The 20,540-nt window shown below is 75.3% G+C and overlaps 1 protein-coding gene across 1 annotated transcript; it reads right to left on the reverse strand.

The window, feature by feature from the left end:
• Positions 1–223: 223 nt before the first annotated feature.
• On the reverse strand, positions 224–20,034 carry CCKBR (cholecystokinin B receptor). Its single transcript, XM_077838178.1, is given in 8 exon segments — positions 224–607; positions 609–638; positions 640–732; positions 734–753; positions 2,007–2,134; positions 3,187–3,442; positions 3,771–4,028; positions 19,902–20,034. Coding segments are annotated over 8 exon segments (1,302 nt in total).
• Between the last annotated feature and the right edge of the window lie 506 nt (positions 20,035–20,540).

The raw sequence follows: 20,540 nt of genomic DNA on the forward strand, positions 1-20,540 counted from the left end.
GGGGAGGGCCGGGGGAGCCCCAGGCTGCCGGCGGGGGGCTAGGGGGACCCCAGGCTGCCGGCGGGGGAGGGCTGGGGGAGCCCCAGTCTGACATGGGGGCTAGGGGGGCCCCAGGCTGCCGGCGGGGGAGGGCCGGGGGAGCCGCAGGCTGCCGGGGGGGCTAGGGGGGCCCCAGGCTGCCGGCGGGGGAGGGCCGGGGGAGCCCCAGGCTGCCGGCGGGGGGCTAGGGGGGCCCCAGGCTGCTGACGGTGGTGTAGCTGGTCTTGGAGAGGGAGGTGCCCGTGGCGTGCACCTCGCCGTCGGGCGGGGGGCGGCGTGGGCGCCGGGGCCGGCAGCGGGCCAGGGTGGCGGCGGAGGCGGTGCGGAAGCGCCGGTTCATGAAGCAGTAGATGAGGGGGTTGGCGCAGGCCGAGGTGTAGGACAGCAGGTGGATGAAGGAGATGGGGGTGCCCGAGAGCGCGCGCTGGGCCGAGGCCGGGGCGAAGGCGCGCCAGGTGTTGGCGGAGAAGACGGGCAGCCAGCAGAGGAAGAACATGACCACGATGACGATCAGCATGCGGATCACCCGCTTCTTGGCCAGCAGCTTGGCCTGCGAGCTGTTGACGCGGGGCGCCGTCCTCCTGCGCCCCCCCCGCGCCCCGCCCGGCCCAGCGAGCTCAGCTCCAGCACCCCCCCCGGCCTGGCCAGCTGCACGTAGCACCCGTCGTCCTCCAGCCCCGGGGCCAGGGGCTCCCGCGGCACCGTGCTGCAGACCTGGGGAGAGAGCAGAGCCACGGGCCGCCCCGCGGCAGAGCCAGGGGTCAGCCTGCTGCCGCCCGTCAGCCGACAGGCCCAAGGAGTCCAAGGGGTGGGGGCCCAGGAAGCGGATGGGGAGCACAGGGGGCCCCAGGGTGGATGGGGGGTGTCGGCGGGTGTGAATGAGGGATCCTGGGGATGGACGGTGTGGACGAAGTGGGGTTTTATTCATCTTGTTTTGTTGCATGCGAGTCTTACTGTCCTATACCAAAACTGGGTGTGCTTCAGTTTCCCTGGGTGCTGCACGAATACTGGGCGTGCCTCAGTTTCCCTGGGTGCTGCACCAACCCTGCGGGGGTGGGAACTGGGGGTGTGATTTTGCTGAGGCCCTCAGGGTAGGTGAGGCTGCCCAGCTGTTTGCACCTTTGTGACCAGAGACCCAGGAGGGTGGATGCGACCGGGTGACACCTTTTGCTGGGAAGCGAGACAAAGAGACAGAGGAGAACAGGGGGATGTCAGACTGGGTGGCTGGAGGCCTGCGTGGGGGGGACTGGACCGGGGAATCCAGGGTGTCTGGCCCAGGACTCCCAAGATGGACTGTGCTGAAAGTCACTGATTTCCGTGCTACCAAGTGGACAGGGATGTGTGTGGATGGGGGGAGCTGGGGGTGTGAATGGGGGCCCCAAGGGTGGTGTATGTGGATGGGAGGGCCGGAGACGTGCGCCGTGGACGGGGGGGGGGAGTCTGGGGGCGTGCGTGGATGTGGAGAGCCGGGGCGTGCGTGTACGGGGGGGGCCAGGTGTGTGAATGGGGGCCCCAAGAGAGGTGTGTGTGGATGGTGGGGGGGTCTGGGGGCGTGCGCATGGCTGGGGGGGGTGGGCGGGGGCGCGCGTGGCCGGGGGGATGTGGCCGGGGGCGTGCGCGTGGCCGGGGGCGTAGCGCGTGGCCGGGGGGGCTCCGGGGCTGTGTGCGTGGCTGGGGGGACGTGGCCGGGGGCGTGCGCGTGGCCGGGGGCGTGCGCGTGGCCGGGGGGGCTCCGGGGGCGTGCGCGTGGCCGGGGGCGTGCGCGTGGCCGGGGGGACGTGGCCGGGGGGCGTGCGCTGTGGCCGGGGGGACGTGGCCGGGGGCGTGCGCGTGGCCGGGGGGGACGTGGCCGGGGGGATGTGGCCCGGGGGGACGTGGCCGGGGGCGTGCGCGTGGCCGGGGGGATGTGGCCGGGGGCGTGCGCGTGGCCGGGGGGACGTCGCCGGGGGCTCTCAGCCCTCACTCACCCGTGGCTTCTCTCCTGATGTCCGTCTCGAAGCGGATGCTGCGGTACAGCTCGCGGGAGATGAGTCCATAGGCCACGGCCATCACCACGCCGGGGATGAAGAAGAGGATGAGGAGCAGCAGGATGTACCTGGAGCGGGCACAGCCTGTCACACGGGAGCCCCTCAGCCTGGCTGCCCGTGTGCCACCCCCCTCCCGGGCCCTGCTCCGTCACGAGCCCACCGCCAGGCCGGGCCCTGGGGCTCCCCATGGCCTGGACACCCCCCGCAGTCAGCCATGCCGTGCCTCCTGCTCCAGCTGCCCCATCCCAACAGGGGCCTGGCTCCGGCACCGCCCCGGGCAGCGCGTCCTCTGGGCCGGAGCCCAGCACCTGCTGCTTGCCCAGGCCAGGACCCACGGCAGTGGGGGAGGGCGGGAGGGTGTTGGGGGCACAGTGGGGATGTGACGAAGTGGGACTGTTCTTAATGTTCTCTCTGAATACTGGGTGGGTGCCTCAGTTTCCCCTGTGCATTTCTTAAGTATCTAGGGGTGGGATAAGGGTGTATGATCGTTGCAGAGCCCTAGAGGGCAGGGGTGTGCAGGGGTCTGGACACAGAGAATGGCCGACACCCTGTTTCCTGGCAACTGATGGCCTGGGCCCTTCCCCCTGCAAGGTGAGAGCTAAAGGGTTGGAGAACAAAGGAAAGGGACAAAGCCCAGAGGAGGAGGGGCTGGAGGGAGTTTCAGTTTGGGGCTGGCTGGGGACATGGAGTGAAGTGCAGACGGGGTTGTCTGGCTCACTGCCCCCCAAAATGGACCCAGCTGAGGGGTCCTGTTCTCTGCATCTGCAAGCTCTGTTTTAGACCATGATCCTGTCGTCTAATAAACCTTCTGTTTCCCCGGCTGGCTGAGAGTCACGTCTGACTGCGGAGTTGGGGGGCAGGACGCTCTGGCCCCCCCAGGACCCCCCCGGGCGGACTCGCTGGGGGGAAGCGCACGGAGGGGCAGAGGAGGCTGAAGGCTCCGGGGTCGGACCCAGGAAGGTGGAGCCGGGGGAGCTGTGTGTCCTGCAGACAGGCTGCTCCCAGAGAGGAGACCCCCCCAGAGTCCTGCCCGGCTCCGGAGGGAGCGGTTTCTCGCCCGGGCCCGTGACGGGGGGTGCAGCGCAGGGAGGCTCAGGGGCCCGCGGTGCGGGCGACTCACCAGGCCTGTGTGAAGTGCTGGTTGGGCCAGAGGTGCTGGCACTGGGCGAGGCCGGGCCGGGCGGGAATGGGCACCGTGGTGCTGTAGATGGCGTAGGGCAGCATGAGCAGCAGGGAGAGCAGCCAGGTGCCGGCGATGACCCGGTAGGCATGGGAGCGGGTCTGCCACACGCGGGACTGCAGCGGCTTGCAGATAGCGCTGTACCGCTCAGTGGCGATCGCCACCAGGCTGAAGGTGGAGACGCTGACGGACATGCCTGGGGCGGGGGGGGACGCCGCGTGAGAACCGGCCCCAGGCCTGCGCCCAGCCCTGCCCAGCGCGGGGGTCAGCAGGAGAACCGGGCACCCAGCCCGCTCCCAGGGGCAGGGAGACCGCCCCAGGCCTGACCCCCGCCCCCCGGCACCAGCCAGGGCTGGCAGCTCTACCCAGGAGCTCCCTGGCTACCCACTCCCCCCCACCCCGAGCTGGATCCCCAGCATACGCAGATCCCCAGCCCTGCCCAGCCCCCGGCCCCCCCCAGCTCCCCGGTCCCGGCCCCCCCAGATGCCCGGCCCCGCCCAGCTCCCCGCCCAGCCCCGCCGCACTCACTCATATGAGATAGGCCATGAGCTTGCAGCCGGCGGTGCCGAAGACGAAGGTGCCCATGAGGTTGGGCAGCAGGGTGAAGGGCATACAGCACAGGGCCAGCAGCAGGTCGCTCAGCGCCAGTGAGAGCAGGAAGCAGTTGGTCACGGTGCGGAGCCGCCGGTTCAGGGCCAGGACCACGACGATGAGCGAGTTCCCGAAGACGCTGAGCAGGAAGATCAGCGAGTAGAGCAGGACCCGCACCGTGAAGTCCAGGTCTGTGGGGATGGAGAGGCAGTGTGAGGCCGGGGCACCTGGGTCCTGCCTAGCTCGGGGGGGGGGGGGGGGCGGTGGAGGTCTGGTGGCCAGGATGCCTGGGTCCTGCCTGGCTCGGGGAGGGGGGTGTGGTGGGTTAGAGCAGGGGGGCTGGGAGCCAGGATGCCCATGATGGTGCCTGGGGGGGCCCCCACTGACTCTGCCTCAGGATGGCTCCCGCCATGCTCTGTGGCTGGGCCATGCTGGCCGCTGTCTGCCAGCTCCCACCCTGCGCCCACTGCTCCCCCCTCCCCTCCGGGCACAGCCTCTCCTGGCTGTCGAGAAATCTCCGCATTAAGCATCTTCGCAGAACTTCCACGCGACTTGTGTCAGGCCTCTTCGCACAACCTTGTCTTGGGTCTGTCCATGTGCGGCCTCCGTTTTCATGCAACTTTGTGTCAGATCCTCATACAGGAAACCTTGTATTGAACCTTGGTATGATGTTAAAAAATGTCTTTTCGCGAGGAGCAGAACAAGGTCCCCGCCCCCCGTTTTAATCCATTGTCCAGTTGGATGAACGAGGTGTGAACGGGGGCCGCGGAAGGACCTCCAGACAGCCGCAACCCTCGGAGAGGTTTCAGAGTAACAGCCGTGTTAGTCTGTATTCGCAAAAAGAAAAGGAGGACTTGTGGCACCTTAGAGACTAACCAATTTATTTGAGCATGAGCTTTCGTGAGCTACAGCTCACTTCATCAGATGCATACCGTGGAAAATACAGTGGGGAGATTTATATACACAGAGAACATGAAACAATGGGTGTTACCATACACACTGTAACCAGAGTGATCAGGTACGGTGAGCTATTACCAGCAGGAGAGCGGCCCGGGGGAGGGGGGAACGACCTTTCGTAGTGATAATCAAGGTGGCCCATTTCCAGCAGTTGACAAGAAACATATGAGGAACAGTGGGGGGTGGAGGGGCGGGGAATAAACTTGGGGAAATAGTTTTACTTTGTGTAATGACCCATCCACTCCCAGTCTCTATTCAAGCCTAAGTTAATCGTGTCCAGTTTGCAAATGAATTCCAATTCAGCAGTCTCTCGCTGGAGTCTGTTTTTGAAGTTTTTCTGTTGTAATATTGCAACTTTCATGTCTGTAATCGCGTGACCAGAGAGATTGAAGTGTTCTCCGACTGGTTTATGAATGTTATAATTCTTGACATCTGATTTGTCCATTTATTCTTTTACGTAGAGACTGTCCAATGTACATGGCATAGGGGCACTGCTGGCCCATGATGGCATAGATCACATTGGTGGATGTGCAGGTGAACGAGCCTCTGATAGCGTGGCTGATGCTATTAGGCCCTGTGATGGTGTCCCCTGAATAGATATGTGGGCACAGTTGGCAACGGGCTTTGTTGCAAGGATAGGTTCCTGGGTTAGTGGTTCTGTGGTGTGGTGTGTGGTTGCTGGTGAGTATTTGCTTCAGGTTGGGGGCCTGTCTGTAGGCAAGGACTGGCCTGTCTCCCAAGTGAGAGTGAAGGGTCGTCCTTCAGGATAGGTTTCAGAGTAACAGCCGTGTTAGTCTGTATTCGCAAAAAGAAAAGGAGGACTTGTGGCACCTTAGAGACTAACCAATTTATTTGAGCATGAGCTTTCGTGAGCTACAGCTCACTTCATCAGGATAGGTTGTAGATCCTTAATAATGCGTTGGAGGGGTTTTAGTTGGGGGCTGAAGGTGACGGCTAGTTGCGTTCTGTTATTTTCTTTGTTGGGCCTGTCCTGTAGTAGGTGACTTCTGGGAACTCTTCTGGCTCTATCAATCTGTTTCTTCACTTCCGCAGGTGGGTATTGTAGTTGTAAGAAAGCTTGACAGAGATCTTGTAGGTGTTTGTCTCTGTCTGAGGGGTTGGAGCAAATGCGGTTGTATCGCAGAGCTTGGCTGTAGACGATGGATCGTGTGGTGTGGTCAGGGTGAAAGCTGGAGGCATGCAGGTAGGAAAAGCGGTCAGTAGGTTTCTGGTACAGGGTGGTGTTTATGTGACGATCACTTATTAGCACTGTAGTGTCCAGGAAGTGGATCTCTTGTGTGGACTGGTCCAGGCTGAGGTTGATGGTGGGATGGAAATTGTTGAAATCATGGTGGAATTCCTCAGGGGCTTCTTTTCCATGGGTCCAGATGATGAAGATGTCATCAATATAGCGCGAGTAGGGGCGTTAGGGGACGAGAGGGGATGGGAGCCAGGGCCAAGAACAGCAAAACCGGCCCAGTGGGCTCACGGCAGAAGAGCAGACGTGTTGACGGCCTTGGGGGTTAGATGCGGCACCTTCTTTTGAAAACACCCTCTCTGGACGTAAACGTGGGGCAGTGGGACAGTGCCCAGAAGGAAGCACCGCCGGGGACCCACAGACACAAATTTTGACGCTGGGCTCGATTTGCAGGAGAGGGAAGCGGCTATATGTGCGAGGTGTCGTGCAGAGGACCTCGGGTCTCGTCTTGTCAACGTGGGAGCATTGATCCGGATCGGCAGAAGCCCGGCTCCACCCCTCCCCTGTCGAACTCAGCTGGCCAGAGATGTTCAGGGGAGCAACGAGCTGGTAACGAGGAGACGGCATGTGCGTGTGTGTGTGTGCGGGAGTGTAATATCCACCCTATGCCGATGACACAGTGGGGATTGATACATGGATTACCTTGTCCCCCCCGAAAAGATCCTGTCCAGAACTCGAAGTACCACACGGCACCGGGGCAGCCGCTGGGCTGACGGCCGGGCATGACACCCCGGTGGGGACCAGTGTGGCAGTCCGCTCCCCCCCGACTCCCCCCCCCCGGGCGCCGCTCTGGGTCCGCTCCCCCCGACTCCCTCCCCGGACGCCGCACTGGGTCCGCTCCCCCCCGACTGCCCCCCCCCGGACGTCGCTCTGGGTCCGCTCCCCCCGACTGCCCCCGCCCTGGACACCTCGCTGGGTCCGCTCCCCCCGACTCCCCCCCCCCCCCGGGCGCCTCGCTGGGTCCGCTCCCCCCGACTCCCCCCACCCCCGGGCGCCGCTCTGGGTCCGCTCCCCCCGACTCCCCCCCCCCGGACGCCGCGCTGGGTCCGCTCCCCCCGACTCCCCCCACCCCGGGCGCCGCTCTGGGTCCGCTCCCCCCGACTCCCCCCCCGGACGCCGCGCTGGGTCCGCTCCCCCCAACTCCCCCCCCGGACGCCGCGCTGGGTCCGCTCCCCCCGACTCCCCCCCCCGGGCGCCGCTCTGGGTCCGCTCCCCCCGACTGCCCCCGCCCTGGACACCTCGCTGGGTCCGCTCCCCCCGACTCCCCCCCCCCGGACGCCGCGCTGGGTCCGCTCCCCCCGACTCCCCCCCACCCCGGGCGCCGCTCTGGGTCCGCTCCCCCCCGACTCCCCCCCCGGACGCCGCGCTGGGTCCGCTCCCCCCGACTCCCCCCCCCCGGGCGGCACGCTGGGTCCCGCTCCCCCCGACTCCCCCCCCCGGACGCCGCTCTGGGTCCGCTCCCCCCGACTGCCCCCCCCGGACGCCGCTCTGGGTCCGCTCCCCCCGACTGCCCCCGCCCTGGACACCTCGCTGGGTCCGCTCCCCCCGACTCCCCCCCCCGGGCGGCACGCTGGGTCCGCTCCCCCCGACTCCCCCCCCCCCCCCGGGCGCCTCGCTGGGTCCGCTCCCCCCGACTCCCCCCACCCCGGGCGCCACTCTGGGTCCGCTCCCCCCGACTCCCCCCACCCCGGGCGCCGCTCTGGGTCCGCTCCCCCCGACTCCCCCCACCCCGGGCGCCGCTCTGGGTCCGCTCCCCCCGACTCCCCCCACCCCGGGCGCCGCTCTGGGTCCGCTCCCCCCCGACTCCCCCCCCCGGGCGCCGCTCTGGGTCCGCTCCTCCCGACTCCCCCCCCCCGGGCGGCGCTCTGGGTCCGCTCCCCCCGACTCCCCCCACCCCGGGCGCCGCTCTGGGTCCGCTCCCCCCGACTCCCCCCACCCCGGGCGCCGCTCTGGGTCCGCTCCCCCCGACTCCCCCCACCCCGGGCGCCGCTCTGGGTCTGCTCCCCCCGACTCCCCCCCCGGGCGCCACGCTGGGTCCGCTCCCCCCGACTGCCCCCCCCCCGGGCGCCGCTCTGGGTCCGCTCCCCCCGACTGCCCCCCCCCGGGCGCCGCTCTGGGTCCGCTCCCCCCGACTCCCCCCCCCGGGCGCCTCGCTGGGTCCGCTCCCCCCGACTCCCCCCCCCCGGGCGCCTCGCTGGGTCCGCTCCCCCCGACTCCCCCCCCCCGGGCGCCGCTCTGGGTCCGCTCCCCCCGACTCCCCCCCCCCGGGCGGCACGCTGGGTCCGCTCCCCCCGACTCCCCCCCCCCGGGCGCCTCGCTGGGTCCGCTCCCCCCGACTCCCCCCCCCGGGCGCCGCTCTGGGTCCGCTCCCCCCGACTCCCCCCCCCCGGGCGCCGCTCTGGGTCCGCTCCCCCCGACTCCCCCCCCCGGGCGGCACGCTGGGTCCGCTCCCCCCGACTCCCCCCCCCCGGGCGCCTCGCTGGGTCCGCTCCCCCCGACTCCCCCCCCCCGGGCGCCGCGCTGGGTCCGCTCCTCCCGACTCCCCCCCTCCGGGCGGCGCGCTGGGTCCGCTCCCCCCGACTGCCCCCCCCCCCGGGCGCCGCTCTGGGTCCGCTCCCCCCGACTGCCCCCCCCGGGCGCCTCGCTGGGTCCGCTCCCCCCGACTCCCCCCCCCCGGGCACCGCGTTGGATCCACCCCCTGGTGTGGAAGAGAGGTGGGGGCAGAGATGGGCTCTGGGAACTCTCAGTGGCTGGAGAGATTCCTGCCCCGGGAGAGCGACCAGGCCGGGCTGGCCCAGGGCCGACAGGAGAGAATCGGGAGTCTGACCCGTTACCTCCTGCTTCCCCCAGACCGAGGGGGAGTCGCTGACGCTGAGGGGGGCAGAGGAAATGCCTCTCAGCCCCGAGCCCCGTTGGCCTGTGGAACTCACCACCACATGGTCCCCCTGGCCGGGTGCTGGGCAGGGCCCAGGAAGGCCCTGGCATCGCTGGGGCTATCAATCCACCCTATGCCGATGACAGAGTGGGGATTGATACATGGATTACCTTGTCCCCCCCGAAAAGATCCTGTCCAGAACTCGAAGTACCACACGGCACCGGGGCAGCCGCTATCAAGCCCCCAGAGCGAGGCCAGAGAGAGGCAATCGGCCGAGTCCGACCAGCCGCGCAGGGCCCCGGCCACCTCCCCCGCAGGAGGAATCCCGGGGACAGTTGATCCACTCGGGGCTCCGGGCCGTGAGGGGCTGGCCCTGGCCGGGGGGAGCTGGGAGCCCCGCCGGACTGGCCCTGGGCAGAGACCTGCCAGTCTGCAGCCCAGCGAGGTGCACGGTACAGCACGTGGGCTCGCCGTTCTCCTCCCCAGAGGTGCCCAAGAGGCTCTGTGGCCTGGCTTGGGGGGCACTTGCTGACAGGCTGGAACCAGGGTGCACCGGCATGGGGCGGGCAGGGGGGGACTGGGCACCGCCAGGCCGATTGCAGCTCCCCCAGCCTGAGCGGCGTTGCCCCAGTCCCCGGGCTAACAGCGCCGCCAGCCCCGATGGCTCGCACGCCCCCTCCCCCCGAACCCCCACAGTGGGACCAGCCAGCACAGAGCAGGCAGGGGGCTCGGGGGGGGGGCTCTGTCCCATGTCCAGCGGGGGGGCTCAGAGGGGGCTCAGGGCAGGGGAGGCTCAGGAGGGGCTCTGTCCTGTGTCCGGCGTGGGGTGCTCAGGGGGGGTCTGGGCATGGAACCGGTGAGGGGGCTCGGGGGGGGGCTCTGTCCCATGTCCGGCGGGGGGTGCTCAGGGGAGGCTCTGGGCAGGGGACTGGGGGGGCTCAGTCCCATGTCCGGCGGGGGGGCCAGGGGAGGCTCAGTGGGGCTCTGTCCCGTGTCCGGTGGGGGCTGCTCAGGGGAGGCTCCGGGCAGGGGACCGGGGGGGCTTAGGAGGGGGCTCAGGAGGGGGCTCTGTCCCATGTCCGGCAGGAGGGCTCGGGGGGGGCTCTGGGCCGGGGACTGGGTCCGGCGGGGGGCTCAGGGGAGGCTCAGGGAGCCTGTGTCCCATGTCCGGCAGGGGATGCTCGGGGGCGCTCTGGGTAGGGGACCGGGGGAGCTCCTGGGGAACAAGCTGACCTCATGCCTGGGGCGAGAGAGACGTGGGAGGGAGCTCGAGCCGGACTCGGTCCCAGGGGGTTGGTGGTTGTTGTGGGGGTCTGGGGGATGCTGCTCCATTAACCTCCCTTGCCCTGGGCCCTCAGTTGCCCCAGCTGGGTCGCGGTGACGATAAACCCCAGAGAGCCTAGGTGGGGGAGGGATGAGCCCCCCGGCCTGCGCGCTCTGGCTGGGCCCCTCCCTCCCCAGCCCGGCGCCAACTCCCGGGGGCCTCAGCCGGGGCGTCCAGCTGCCCCGGCCCCGCCGGGCAGGCCAAGGTCACCCGAGGGCCCCGGCAGCCCAGCGTCCCGTGTCCGCCCGTGGCTGGCGCCAGCTGCCGAGCGATCAGCCGGAACAGGCCGCTGGATGTCGGGGGCCCCTCACAGGGGCTGATAAGTGGGGGTGCGGTGCGTGGCCGTGGATCCCAGCAGAGCCACGCGGCGCCGGCTACGAGTCCTGGGCAAAACGGCTGGTTTCCCCGGGGCCACGCCGGCAAGGCCTGAGATTCCCCTGCCCCTGGCAGCCGGTGCCACACGCCAGCTCAGCGGGACACCAAAGGATCCGGGGCCACAGCGGACAAGCCACCCCCCCGGGCCCCTCTGGGCCAAACGCCCGGGGGGTGGGCAGGAGAGCGAAGGCTCTGGTACCTGCACAGGGCCCAGCCCCAGGCCAGCGTGGCTCCAGGCCGGCGTGGCTCCAGGCCGGCGTGGCTCCAGGCCGGCGTGGCTCCAGGCCGGCGTGGCTCCAGGCCGGCGTGGCTCCAGGCCGGCGGCTGGGGGCGGGGAGCCAGGGGCTGCGGGTCGGGAGTGAGGGGCACCGACAGGGCGAGAAGGACTGGACGCCCGTCTGGACGGAGGCGGGGAGCCAACGCCCCTCCTGCGCGGCGGTAACGGGCAGCTCGGACCCAGTGACACCTCCGCACAGAGCCGGCCTGGGGGGGCCGCGGGGACCCCAGCAGCCCTAGTCCAGCGCCCCCAGGCCAGGGCCGGACTGGTGCCCCCGAGAGGGGAAGGCCCCAGATTCCAGCACTTGGCACCCTGCACCTAAGGGTGCCTTCCACACCCCTGTGGGGGGGGGCGCTCCCCCCACGTGTCCCACGCCCCCCCCCGGGCACACACTGGGAGGGCAGCACAACTCACCTTTCCCCTGCCTAAGAGAGAATCACAGCTGGGCTGGGCTGGGGGGGCTGCAGGTCAGGAGTGAGGGGCACTGGCGGGAGGGGGGGGGGCTGGAACAGCTTCTCCCTTGCAGCTTTTTCCCCCCAGATTCCCAGCCCAGCAGCTCCCAGAGTCAGAGGCTCCCTGCCCCAGACGTGGGGGGCGCAGGATGGAGCCCCTGGGACTCACCCCCACCCTGGCAGCAGGGACCCTGGCCGCATCTTAGCGAAGGCCGAGCCCTGGGGCTGGGGGCAGTGCGGGGAGTATGACACACGGGGCAGTGCGTGCAGGGCGGGGGGGCGGTCTCACCTGGGGGCCGGGGCAGACGGAGGCGGGGGGGGCCGGTCTCGGCGGGGGGGGTGGTACGGGCGGGGCCGGTCTCACCTGCGGGCCCGGGGCAGAGGGAGGCGGGGGGGCCGGTCTCACCTGCGGGCCCGGGGCAGAGGGAGGCGGGGGGGCCGGTACGGGGGGGGGGTCTCACCTGGGGGCCCGGGGCAGAGGGAGGCGGGGGGGCCGGTCTCAGCGGGGGGGGTGGTACGGGGGGGCCGGTCTCACCTAGGGGCCGGGGCAGAGGGAGACGGGGGGGCCGGTCTCGGCGGGGGGGGTGGTACGGGGGGGCCGGTCTCACCTGGGGGCCGGGGCAGAGGGAGGCGGGGGGGCGGTACGGGGGGGCCGGTCTCGGCGGGGGGGGCGGTCTCACCTGGGGGCCAGGGCAGAGGGAGGCGGGGGGGCCGGTCTCGGCGGGGGGGGCGGTCTCACCTGGGGGCCGGGGCAGAGGGAGGCGGGGGGGCCGGTCTCGGCGGGGGGGGCGGTCTCACCTGGGGGCCGGGGCAGAGGGAGGCGGGGGGGCCGGTCTCTGCGGGGGGGGTGGTACGGGCGGGGCCGGTCTCACCTGGGGGCCAGGGCAGAGGGAGGCGGGGGGCCGGTCTCGGCGGGGGGGGGTGGTACGGGGGGGTGGTACGGGAGGGCCGGTCTCACCTGGGGGCCGGGGCAGAGGGAGGCGGGGGGGCCGGTCTCGGCGGGGGGGCCGGTCTCACCTGCGGGCCCGGGGCAGAGGGAGGCGGGGGGGCCGGTCTCGGCGGGGGGGGCGGTCTCACCTGGGGGCCCGGGGCAGAGGGAGGCGGGGGGGCCGGTCTCGGCGGGGGGGGGCGGTCTCACCTGGGGGCCCGGGGCAGAGGGAGGCGGGGGGGCCGGTCTCGGCGGGGGGGGGGCGATCTCAGCTGCGGGCCCGGGGCAGAGGGAGGCGGGGGGGCCGGTCTCACCTGGGGGCCGGGGCAGAGGGAGGCGGGGGGGCCGGTCTCGGCGGGGGGGGCGGTCTCACCTGGGGCCCGGGGCAGAGGGAGGCGGGGGGGCCGGTCTCACCTGGGGGCCGGGGCAGAGGGAGGCGGGGGGGCCGGTCTTGGCGGGGGGGCGGTACGGGGGGGCCGGTCTCACCTGGGGGCCCGGGGCAGAGGGAGGCGGGGGGGCCGGTCTCGGCGGGGGGGCGGTACGGGGGGGCCGGTCTCACCTGGGGGCCCGGGGCAGAGGGAGGCGGGGGGGCCGGTCTCGGCGGGGGGGGGCGGTCTCACCTGCGGGCCCGGGGCAGAGGGAGGCGGGGGGCCGGTCTCGGCGGGGGGGGGCGGTCTCACCTGGGGGCCCGGGGCAGAGGGAGGCGGGGGGGCCGGTCTCGGCGGGGGGGGGCGGTCTCACCTGCGGGCCCGGGGCAGAGGGAGGCTGGGGGGCCGGTCTCACCTGGGGGCCGGGGCAGAGGGAGGCGGGGGGCCGGTCTCGGCGGGGGGGGCGGTACGGGGGGGCCGGTCTCACCTGGGGGCCGGGGCAGAGGGAGGCGGGGGGGCCGGTCTCGGCGGGGGGGCGGTACGGGGGGGCCGGTCTCACCTGGGGGCCGGGGCAGAGGGAGGCGGGGGGCCGGTCTCGGCGGGGGGGGCGGTACGGGGGGGCCGGTCTCACCTGGGGGCCGGGGCAGAGGGAGGCGGGGGGGCCGGTCTCGGCGGGGGGGCGGTACGGGGGGTATCACCTGGGGGCCGGGGCAGAGGGAGGCGGGGGGGCCGGTCTCGGCGGGGGGGCGGTACGGGGGGGCCGGTCTCACCTGGGGGCCGGGGCAGAGGGAGGCGGGGGGGCCGGTCTCGGCGGGGGGGCCGGTCTCACCTGGGGGCCGGGGCAGAGGGAGGCGGGGGGGCCGGTCTCGGCGGGGGGGCGGTACGGGGGGGCGCCGGTCTCACCTGGGGGCCGGGGCAGAGGGAGGCGGGGGGCCGGTCTCGGCGGGGGGGGCGGTACGGGGGGGCCGGTCTCACCTGGGGGCCGGGGCAGAGGGAGGCGGGGGGGCCGGTCTCGGCGGGGGGGGCGGTCTCACCTGCGGGCCAGGGGCAGAGGGAGGCGGGGGGGCCGGTCTCACCTGGGGGCCGGGGCAGAGGGAGGCGGGGGGGCCGGTCTCACCTGGGGGCCGGGGCAGAGGGAGGCGGGGGGGCCGGTCTCGGCGGGGGGGGTGGTACGGGAGGGCCGGTCTCACCTGGGGGCCGGGGCAGAGGGAGGCGGGGGGGGCAGTCTCGGCGGGGGGGCCGGTCTCACCTGGGGGCCGGGGCAGAGGGAGGCGGGGGGGTCGGTCTCGGCGGGGGGGGCGGTACGGGGGGTCTCACCTGGGGGCCGGGGCAGAGGGAGGCGGGGGGGCCGGTCTCGGCGGGGGGGCCGGTCTCACCTGGGGGCCGTTGCAGAGGGAGGCGGGGGGCCCGGTCTCGGCGGGGGGCGGTACGGGGGGGCCGGTCTCACCTGGGGGCCGGGGCAGAGGGAGGCGGGGGGGCCGGTCTCGGCGGGGGGGCGGTACGGGGGGGCCGGTCTCACCTGGGGGCCGGGGCAGAGGGAGGCGGGGGGGCCGGTCTCGGCGGGGGGGCGGTACGGGGGGTATCACCTGGGGGCCGGGGCAGAGGGAGGCGGGGGGGCCGGTCTCGGCGGGGGGGCGGTACGGGGGGGCCGGTCTCACCTGGGGGCCGGGGCAGAGGGAGGCGGGGGGGGCCGGTCTCGGCGGGGGGGCCGGTCTCACCTGGGGGCCGGGGCAGAGGGAGGCGGGGGGGCCGGTCTCGGCGGGGGGGCGGTACGGGGGGGCGCCGGTCTCACCTGGGGGCCGGGGCAGAGGGAGGCGGGGGGCCGGTCTCGGCGGGGGGGGCGGTACGGGGGGGCCGGTCTCACCTGGGGGCCGGGGCAGAGGGAGGCGGGGGGGCCGGTCTCGGCGGGGGGGGCGGTCTCACCTGCGGGCCAGGGGCAGAGGGAGGCGGGGGGGCCGGTCTCACCTGGGGGCCGGGGCAGAGGGAGGCGGGGGGGCCGGTCTCACCTGGGGGCCGGGGCAGAGGGAGGCGGGGGGGGCCGGTCTCGGCGGGGGGGCGGTCTCACCTGGGGGCCCGGGGCAGAGGGAGGCGGGGGGGCCGGTCTCGGCGGGGGGGGTGGTACGGGAGGGCCGGTCTCACCTGGGGGCCGGGGCAGAGGGAGGCGGGGGGGCCGGTCTCGGCGGGGGGGCCGGTCTCACCTGGGGGCCGGGGCAGAGGGAGGCGGGGGGGCCGGTCTCGGCGGGGGGGGCGGTACGGGGGGTCTCACCTGGGGGCCGGGGCAGAGGGAGGAGGGGGGGCCGGTACGGGGGGGCCGGTCTCACCTGGGGGCCGGGGCAGAGGGAGGCGGGGGGGCGGTCTCGGCGGGGGGGCGGTACGGGGGGGCCGGTCTCACCTGGGGGCCGGGGCAGAGGGAGGCGGGGGGGCCGGTACGGGGGGGCCGGTCTCACCTGGGGGCCCGGGGCAGAGGGAGGCGGGGGGCCGGTCTCGGCGGGGGGGGTGGTACGGGAGGCCGGTCTCACCTGGGGGCCCGGGGCAGAGGGAGGCGGGGGGGCCGGTCTCGGCGGTGGGGGCGGTCTCACCTGGGGGCCCGGGGCAGAGGGAGGCGGGGGGGCCGGTCTCGGCGGGGGGGGGGCGGTCTCACCTGGGGGCCCGGGGCAGAGGGAGGCGGGGGGGCCGGTCTCGGCGGGGGGGGGCGGTCTCACCTGCGGGCCCGGGGCAGAGGGAGGCGGGGGGGCCGGTACGGGGGGGGCCGGTCTCACCTGGGGGCCGGGGCAGAGGGAGGCGGGGGGGCCGGTCTCGGCGGGGGGGGGCGGTACGGGGGGGCCGGTCTCACCTGGGGGCCCGGGCCAGAGGGAGGCGGGGGGGCCGGTCTCGGCGGGGGGGGGCGGTCTCACCTGGGGGCCGGGGCAGAGGGAGGCGGGGGGGCGGTCTCGGCGGGGGGGGCGGTACGGGGGGGCCGGTCTCACCTGGGGGCCGGGGCAGAGGGAGGCGGGGGGGCCGGTCTCGGCGGGGGGCCGGTACGGGGGGGCCGGTCTCACCTGGGGGCCGGGGCAGAGGGAGGCGGGGGGGCCGGTCTCGGCGGGGGGGCGGTACGGGGGGTCTCACCTGCGGGCCCGGGGCAGAGGGAGGCGGGGGGGCCGGTCTCACCTGGGGGCCGGGGCAGAGGGAGGCGGGGGGGCCGGTCTCGGCGGGGGGGCGGTACGGGGGTCTCACCTGGGGGCCGGGGCAGAGGGAGGCGGGGGGGCCGGTCTCGGCGGGGGGGCGGTACGGGGGGTCTCACCTGGGGCCCGGGGCAGAGGGAGGCGGGGGGGGGCGGTCTCACCTGGGGGCCCGGGGCAGAGGGAGGCGGGGGGGCCGGTACGGGGGGGCCGGTCTCACCTGCGGGCCCGGGGCAGAGGGAGGCGGGGGGGCCGGTCTCGGCGGGGGGGGGTGGTACGGGGGGGGTGGTACGGGAGGGCCGGTCTCACCTGGGGGCCGGGGCAGAGGAGGCGGGGGGGCTGGTCTCGGCGGGGGGGGTGGTACGGGGGGGGTGGTACGGGAGGGCCGGTCTCACCTGGGGGCCGGGGCAGAGGGAGGCGGGGGGGCCGGTCTCGGCGGGGGGGGGCGGTCTCACCTGGGGGCCCGGGGCAGAGGGAGGCGGGGGGCCGGTCTCGGCGGGGGGGGGCGGTCTCACCTGCGGGCCCGGGGCAGAGGGAGGCGGGGGGCCGGTACGGGGGGGCCGGTCTCACCTGGGGGCCGGGGCAGAGGGAGGCGGGGGGGCCGGTCTCGGCGGGGGGGGCGGTACGGGGGGGCCGGTCTCACCTGGGGGCCCGGGCCAGAGGGAGGCGGGGGGGCCGGTCTCGGCGGGGGGGGGCGGTCTCACCTGGGGGCCGGGGCAGAGGGAGGCGGGGGGGCGGTCTCGGCGGGGGGGGCGGTACGGGGGGGCCGGTCTCACCTGGGGCCGGGGCAGAGGGAGGCGGGGGGGCCGGTCTCGGCGGGGGGGCGGTACGGGGGGTCTCACCTGCGGGCCCGGGGCAGAGGGAGGCGGGGGGCCGGTCTCACCTGGGGGCCGGGGCAGAGGGAGGCGGGGGGGCCGGTCTCGGCGGGGGGGGGGTACGGGGGGGCCGGTCTCACCTAGGGGCCGGGGCAGAGTGAGACGGGGGGGCCGGTCTCGGCGGGGGGGGTGGTACGGGGGGCCGGTCTCACCTGGGGGCCGGGGCAGAGGGAGGCGGGGGGGCGGTACGGGGGGCCGGTCTCGGCGGGGGGGGCGGTCTCACCTGGGGGCCGGGGCAGAGGGAGGCGGGGGGGCCGGTCTCGGCGGGGGGGGCGGTCTCACCTGGGGGCCGGGGCAGAGGGAGGCGGGGGGGCGGTCTCGGCGGGGGGGGTGGTACGGGAGGGCCGGTCTCACCTGGGGGCCGGGGCAGAGGGAGGCGGGGGGGCCGGTCTCGGCGGGGGGGGCGGTCTCACCTGGGGGCCGGGGCAGAGGGAGGCGGGGGGCCGGTCTCGGCGGGGGGGGTGGTACGGGGGGGGTGGTACGGGGGGGCCGGTCTCACCTGGGGGCGGGGCAGAGGGAGGCGGGGGGGCCGGTCTCGGCGGGGGGGCGGTACGGGGGGGCCGGTCTCACCTGGGGCCCGGGGCAGAGAGAGGCGGGGGGGCCGGTCTCGGCGGGGGGGCGGTACGGGGGGGCCGGTCTCACCTGGGGGCCGGGGCAGAGGGAGGCGGGGGGGCGGTACGGGGGGCCGGTCTCACCTGGGGGCCGGGGCAGAGGGAGGCGGGGGGGCCGGTCTCGGCGGGGGGGGCGGTACGGGGGGGCCGGTCTCACCTGGGGGCCGGGGCAGAGGGAGGCGGGGGGCCGGTCTCGGCGGGGGGGCGGTACGGGGGGGCCGGTCTCACCTGGGGGCCGGGGCAGAGGGAGGCGGGGGGGCCGGTACGGGGGGGCCGGTCTCACCTGGGGGCCGGGGCAGAGGGAGGCGGGGGGGCCGGTCTCGGCGGGGGGGCGGTACGGGGGGGCCGGTCTCACCTGGGGGCCGGGGCAGAGGGAGGCGGGGGGGCCGGTCTCGGCGGGGGGCCGGTACGGGGGGGCCGGTCTCACCTGGGGGCCGGGGCAGAGGGAGGCGGGGGGGCCGGTCTCGGCGGGGGGGCGGTACGGGGGGGCCGGTCTCACCTGGGGCCGGGGCAGAGGGAGGCGGGGGGGGCGGTCTCACCTGGGGGCCGGGGCAGAGGGAGGCGGGGGGGCCGGTCTCGGCGGGGGGGGCGGTCTCACCTGGGGGCCCGGGGCAGAGGGAGGCGGGGGGGCCGGTCTCGGCGGGGGGGGTGGTACGGGGGGGCCGGTCTCACCTGGGGGCCGGGGCAGAGGGAGGCGGGGGGGCCGGTCTCGGCGGGGGGGCGGTACGGGGGGGCCGGTCTCACCTGGGGGCCGGGGCAGAGGGAGGCGGGGGGGCGGTCTCGGCGGGGGGGGCGGTACGGGGGGGCCGGTCTCACCTGGGGGCCGGGGCAGAGGGAGGCGGGGGGGCCGGTCTCGGCGGGGGGGCGGTACGGGGGGGCCGGTCTCACCTGGGGCCCGGGGCAGAGGGAGGCGGGGGGGCGGTACGGGGGGGCCGGTCTTACCTGGGGGCCCGGGGCAGAGGGAGGCGGGGGAGCCGGTCTCACCTGGGGCCCGGGGCAGAGGGAGGCGGGGGGGGCGGTACGGGGGGGCCGGTCTTACCTGGGGGCCCGGGGCAGAGGGAGGCGGGGGGGCCGGTCTCGGCGGGGGGGGCGGTCTCACCTGGGGGCCCGGGGCAGAGGGAGGCGGGGGGGCCGGTCTCACCTGGGGGCCGGGGCAGAGGGAGGCGGGGGGGCCGGTACGGGGGGGCCGGTCTCACCTGGGGGCCGGGGCAGAGGGAGGCGGGGGGGCCGGTCTCGGCGGGGGGGGCGGTACGGGGGGGCCGGTCTCACCTGGGGGCCGGGGCAGAGGGAGGCGGGGGGGCCGGTCTCGGCGGGGGGGCGGTACGGGGGGGCCGGTCTCACCTGGGGGCCGGGGCAGAGGGAGGCGGGGGGCCGGTCTCGGCGGGGGGGGCGGTACGGGGGGGCCGGTCTCACCTGGGGCCCGGGGCAGAGGGAGGCGGGGGGGCCGGTCTCGGCGGGGGGTGGCGGTCTCACCTGCGGGCCCGGGGCAGAGGGAGGCGGGGGGGCCGGTCTCGGCGGGGGGGGCGGTCTCACCTGGGGGCCCGGGGCAGAGGGAGGCGGGGGGGCCGGTCTCGGCGGGGGGGGGCGGTCTCACCTGCGGGCCCGGGGCAGAGGGAGGCGGGGGGGCCGGTCTCACCTGGGGGCCGGGGCAGAGGGAGGCGGGGGGGCCGGTCTCGGCGGGGGGGCGGTACGGGGGGGCCGGTCTCACCTGGGGGCCGGGGCAGAGGGAGGCGGGGGGGCGGTCTCGGCGGGGGGGGCGGTACGGGGGGGCCGGTCTCACCTGGGGGCCGGGGCAGAGGGAGGCGGGGGGGCGGTCTCGGCGGGGGGGGCGGTACGGGGGGGCCGGTCTCGGCGGGGGGGGGCGGTCTCACCTGCGGGCCCGGGGCAGAGGGAGGCGGGGGGGCCGGTCTCACCTGGGGGCCGGGGCAGAGGGAGGCGGGGGGGCCGGTCTCGGCGGGGGGGGCGGTCTCACCTGGGGGCCCGGGCAGAGGGAGGCGGGGGGGCCGGTCTCGGCGGGGGGGGCGGTCTCACCTGCGGGCCCGGGGCAGAGGGAGGCGGGGGGGGCGGTCTCACCTGGGGGCCCGGGGCAGAGGGAGGCGGGGGGGCCGGTCTCGGCGGGGGGGGGCGGTCTCACCTGCGGGCCCGGGGCAGAGGGAGGCGGGGGGGCCGGTCTCACCTGGGGGCCGGGGCAGAGGGAGGCGGGGGGGCCGGTCTCACCTGGGGGCCGGGGCAGAGGGAGGCGGGGGGCCGGTCTCGGCGGGGGGGGCGGTCTCACCTGGGGGCCGGGGCAGAGGGAGGCGGGGGGGCCGGTCTCGGCGGGGGGGGCGGTCTCACCTGGGGGCCCGGGGCAGAGGGAGGCGGGGGGGCCGGTCTCGGCGGGGGGGGCGGTACGGGGGGGCGGTCTCACCTGGGGGCCCGGGGCAGAGGGAGGCGGGGGGGCCGGTCTCGGCGGGGGGGGCGGTCTCACCTGGGGGCCCGGGGCAGAGGGAGGCGGGGGGCCGGTCTCGGCGGGGGGGGTGGTACGGGGGGGCCGGTCTCACCTGGGGGCCGGGGCAGAGGGAGGCGGGGGGGCCGGTCTCGGCGGGGGGGCGGTACGGGGGTCTCACCTGCGGGGCTCCGCAGCGGGTCGCAGAGGCTCCGGTTCCAGCCCGAGGCGTTGCCGGGCCCCCCCGCGCACAGCAGCCGCTGCAGCAGCGTCTCGTTCATGCGCCGCGGGTCCAGGGCTCCGGCCGCGCCCATCCCCGGCGCCTCGCGGCGGCTCGCCCGAGCGGCGCCCTGGCCCCGGGTCCGGACCCGCCGCAGCCTCCGCTCGGCTCCAGCGCCGGGACCGACTGAGCCCGAGCCCGAGCCCGCACCGGCGGCGGATCCGCGAGCGAACAGCGCCCCCTGCCGGGCCCGGCGCCAACGGCAAGGGGGGGCTGCGGCTCGGGAGTGAGGGGCACCGGCAGGGCTGTGGGGGGGCAGGGGGCTGCGGGTCGGGAGTGAGGGGCACCGGCAGGGCTGTGGGGGGGCAGGGGGCTGCGGGTCGGGAGTGAGGGGCACCGGCAGAGCTGGGGGGCAGGGCCGGGCTGGCAGGGGGCTGCGGGTCGGGAGTGAGGGGCACCGCCAAGCTGTGGGGGGCAGGGGGCTGCGGGTCGGGAGTGAGGGGCACCGGCAGAGCTGGGGGGCAGGGCCGGGCTGGCAGGGGGCTGCGGTTCGGGAGTGAGGGGCACCGCCAAGCTGTGGGGGGCAGGGGGCTGCGGGTC

The sequence above is a fragment of the Eretmochelys imbricata genome, chromosome 1 (assembly GCF_965152235.1).
Source record: "Eretmochelys imbricata isolate rEreImb1 chromosome 1, rEreImb1.hap1, whole genome shotgun sequence".
Lineage (NCBI taxonomy): Eukaryota > Metazoa > Chordata > Testudines > Cheloniidae > Eretmochelys > Eretmochelys imbricata.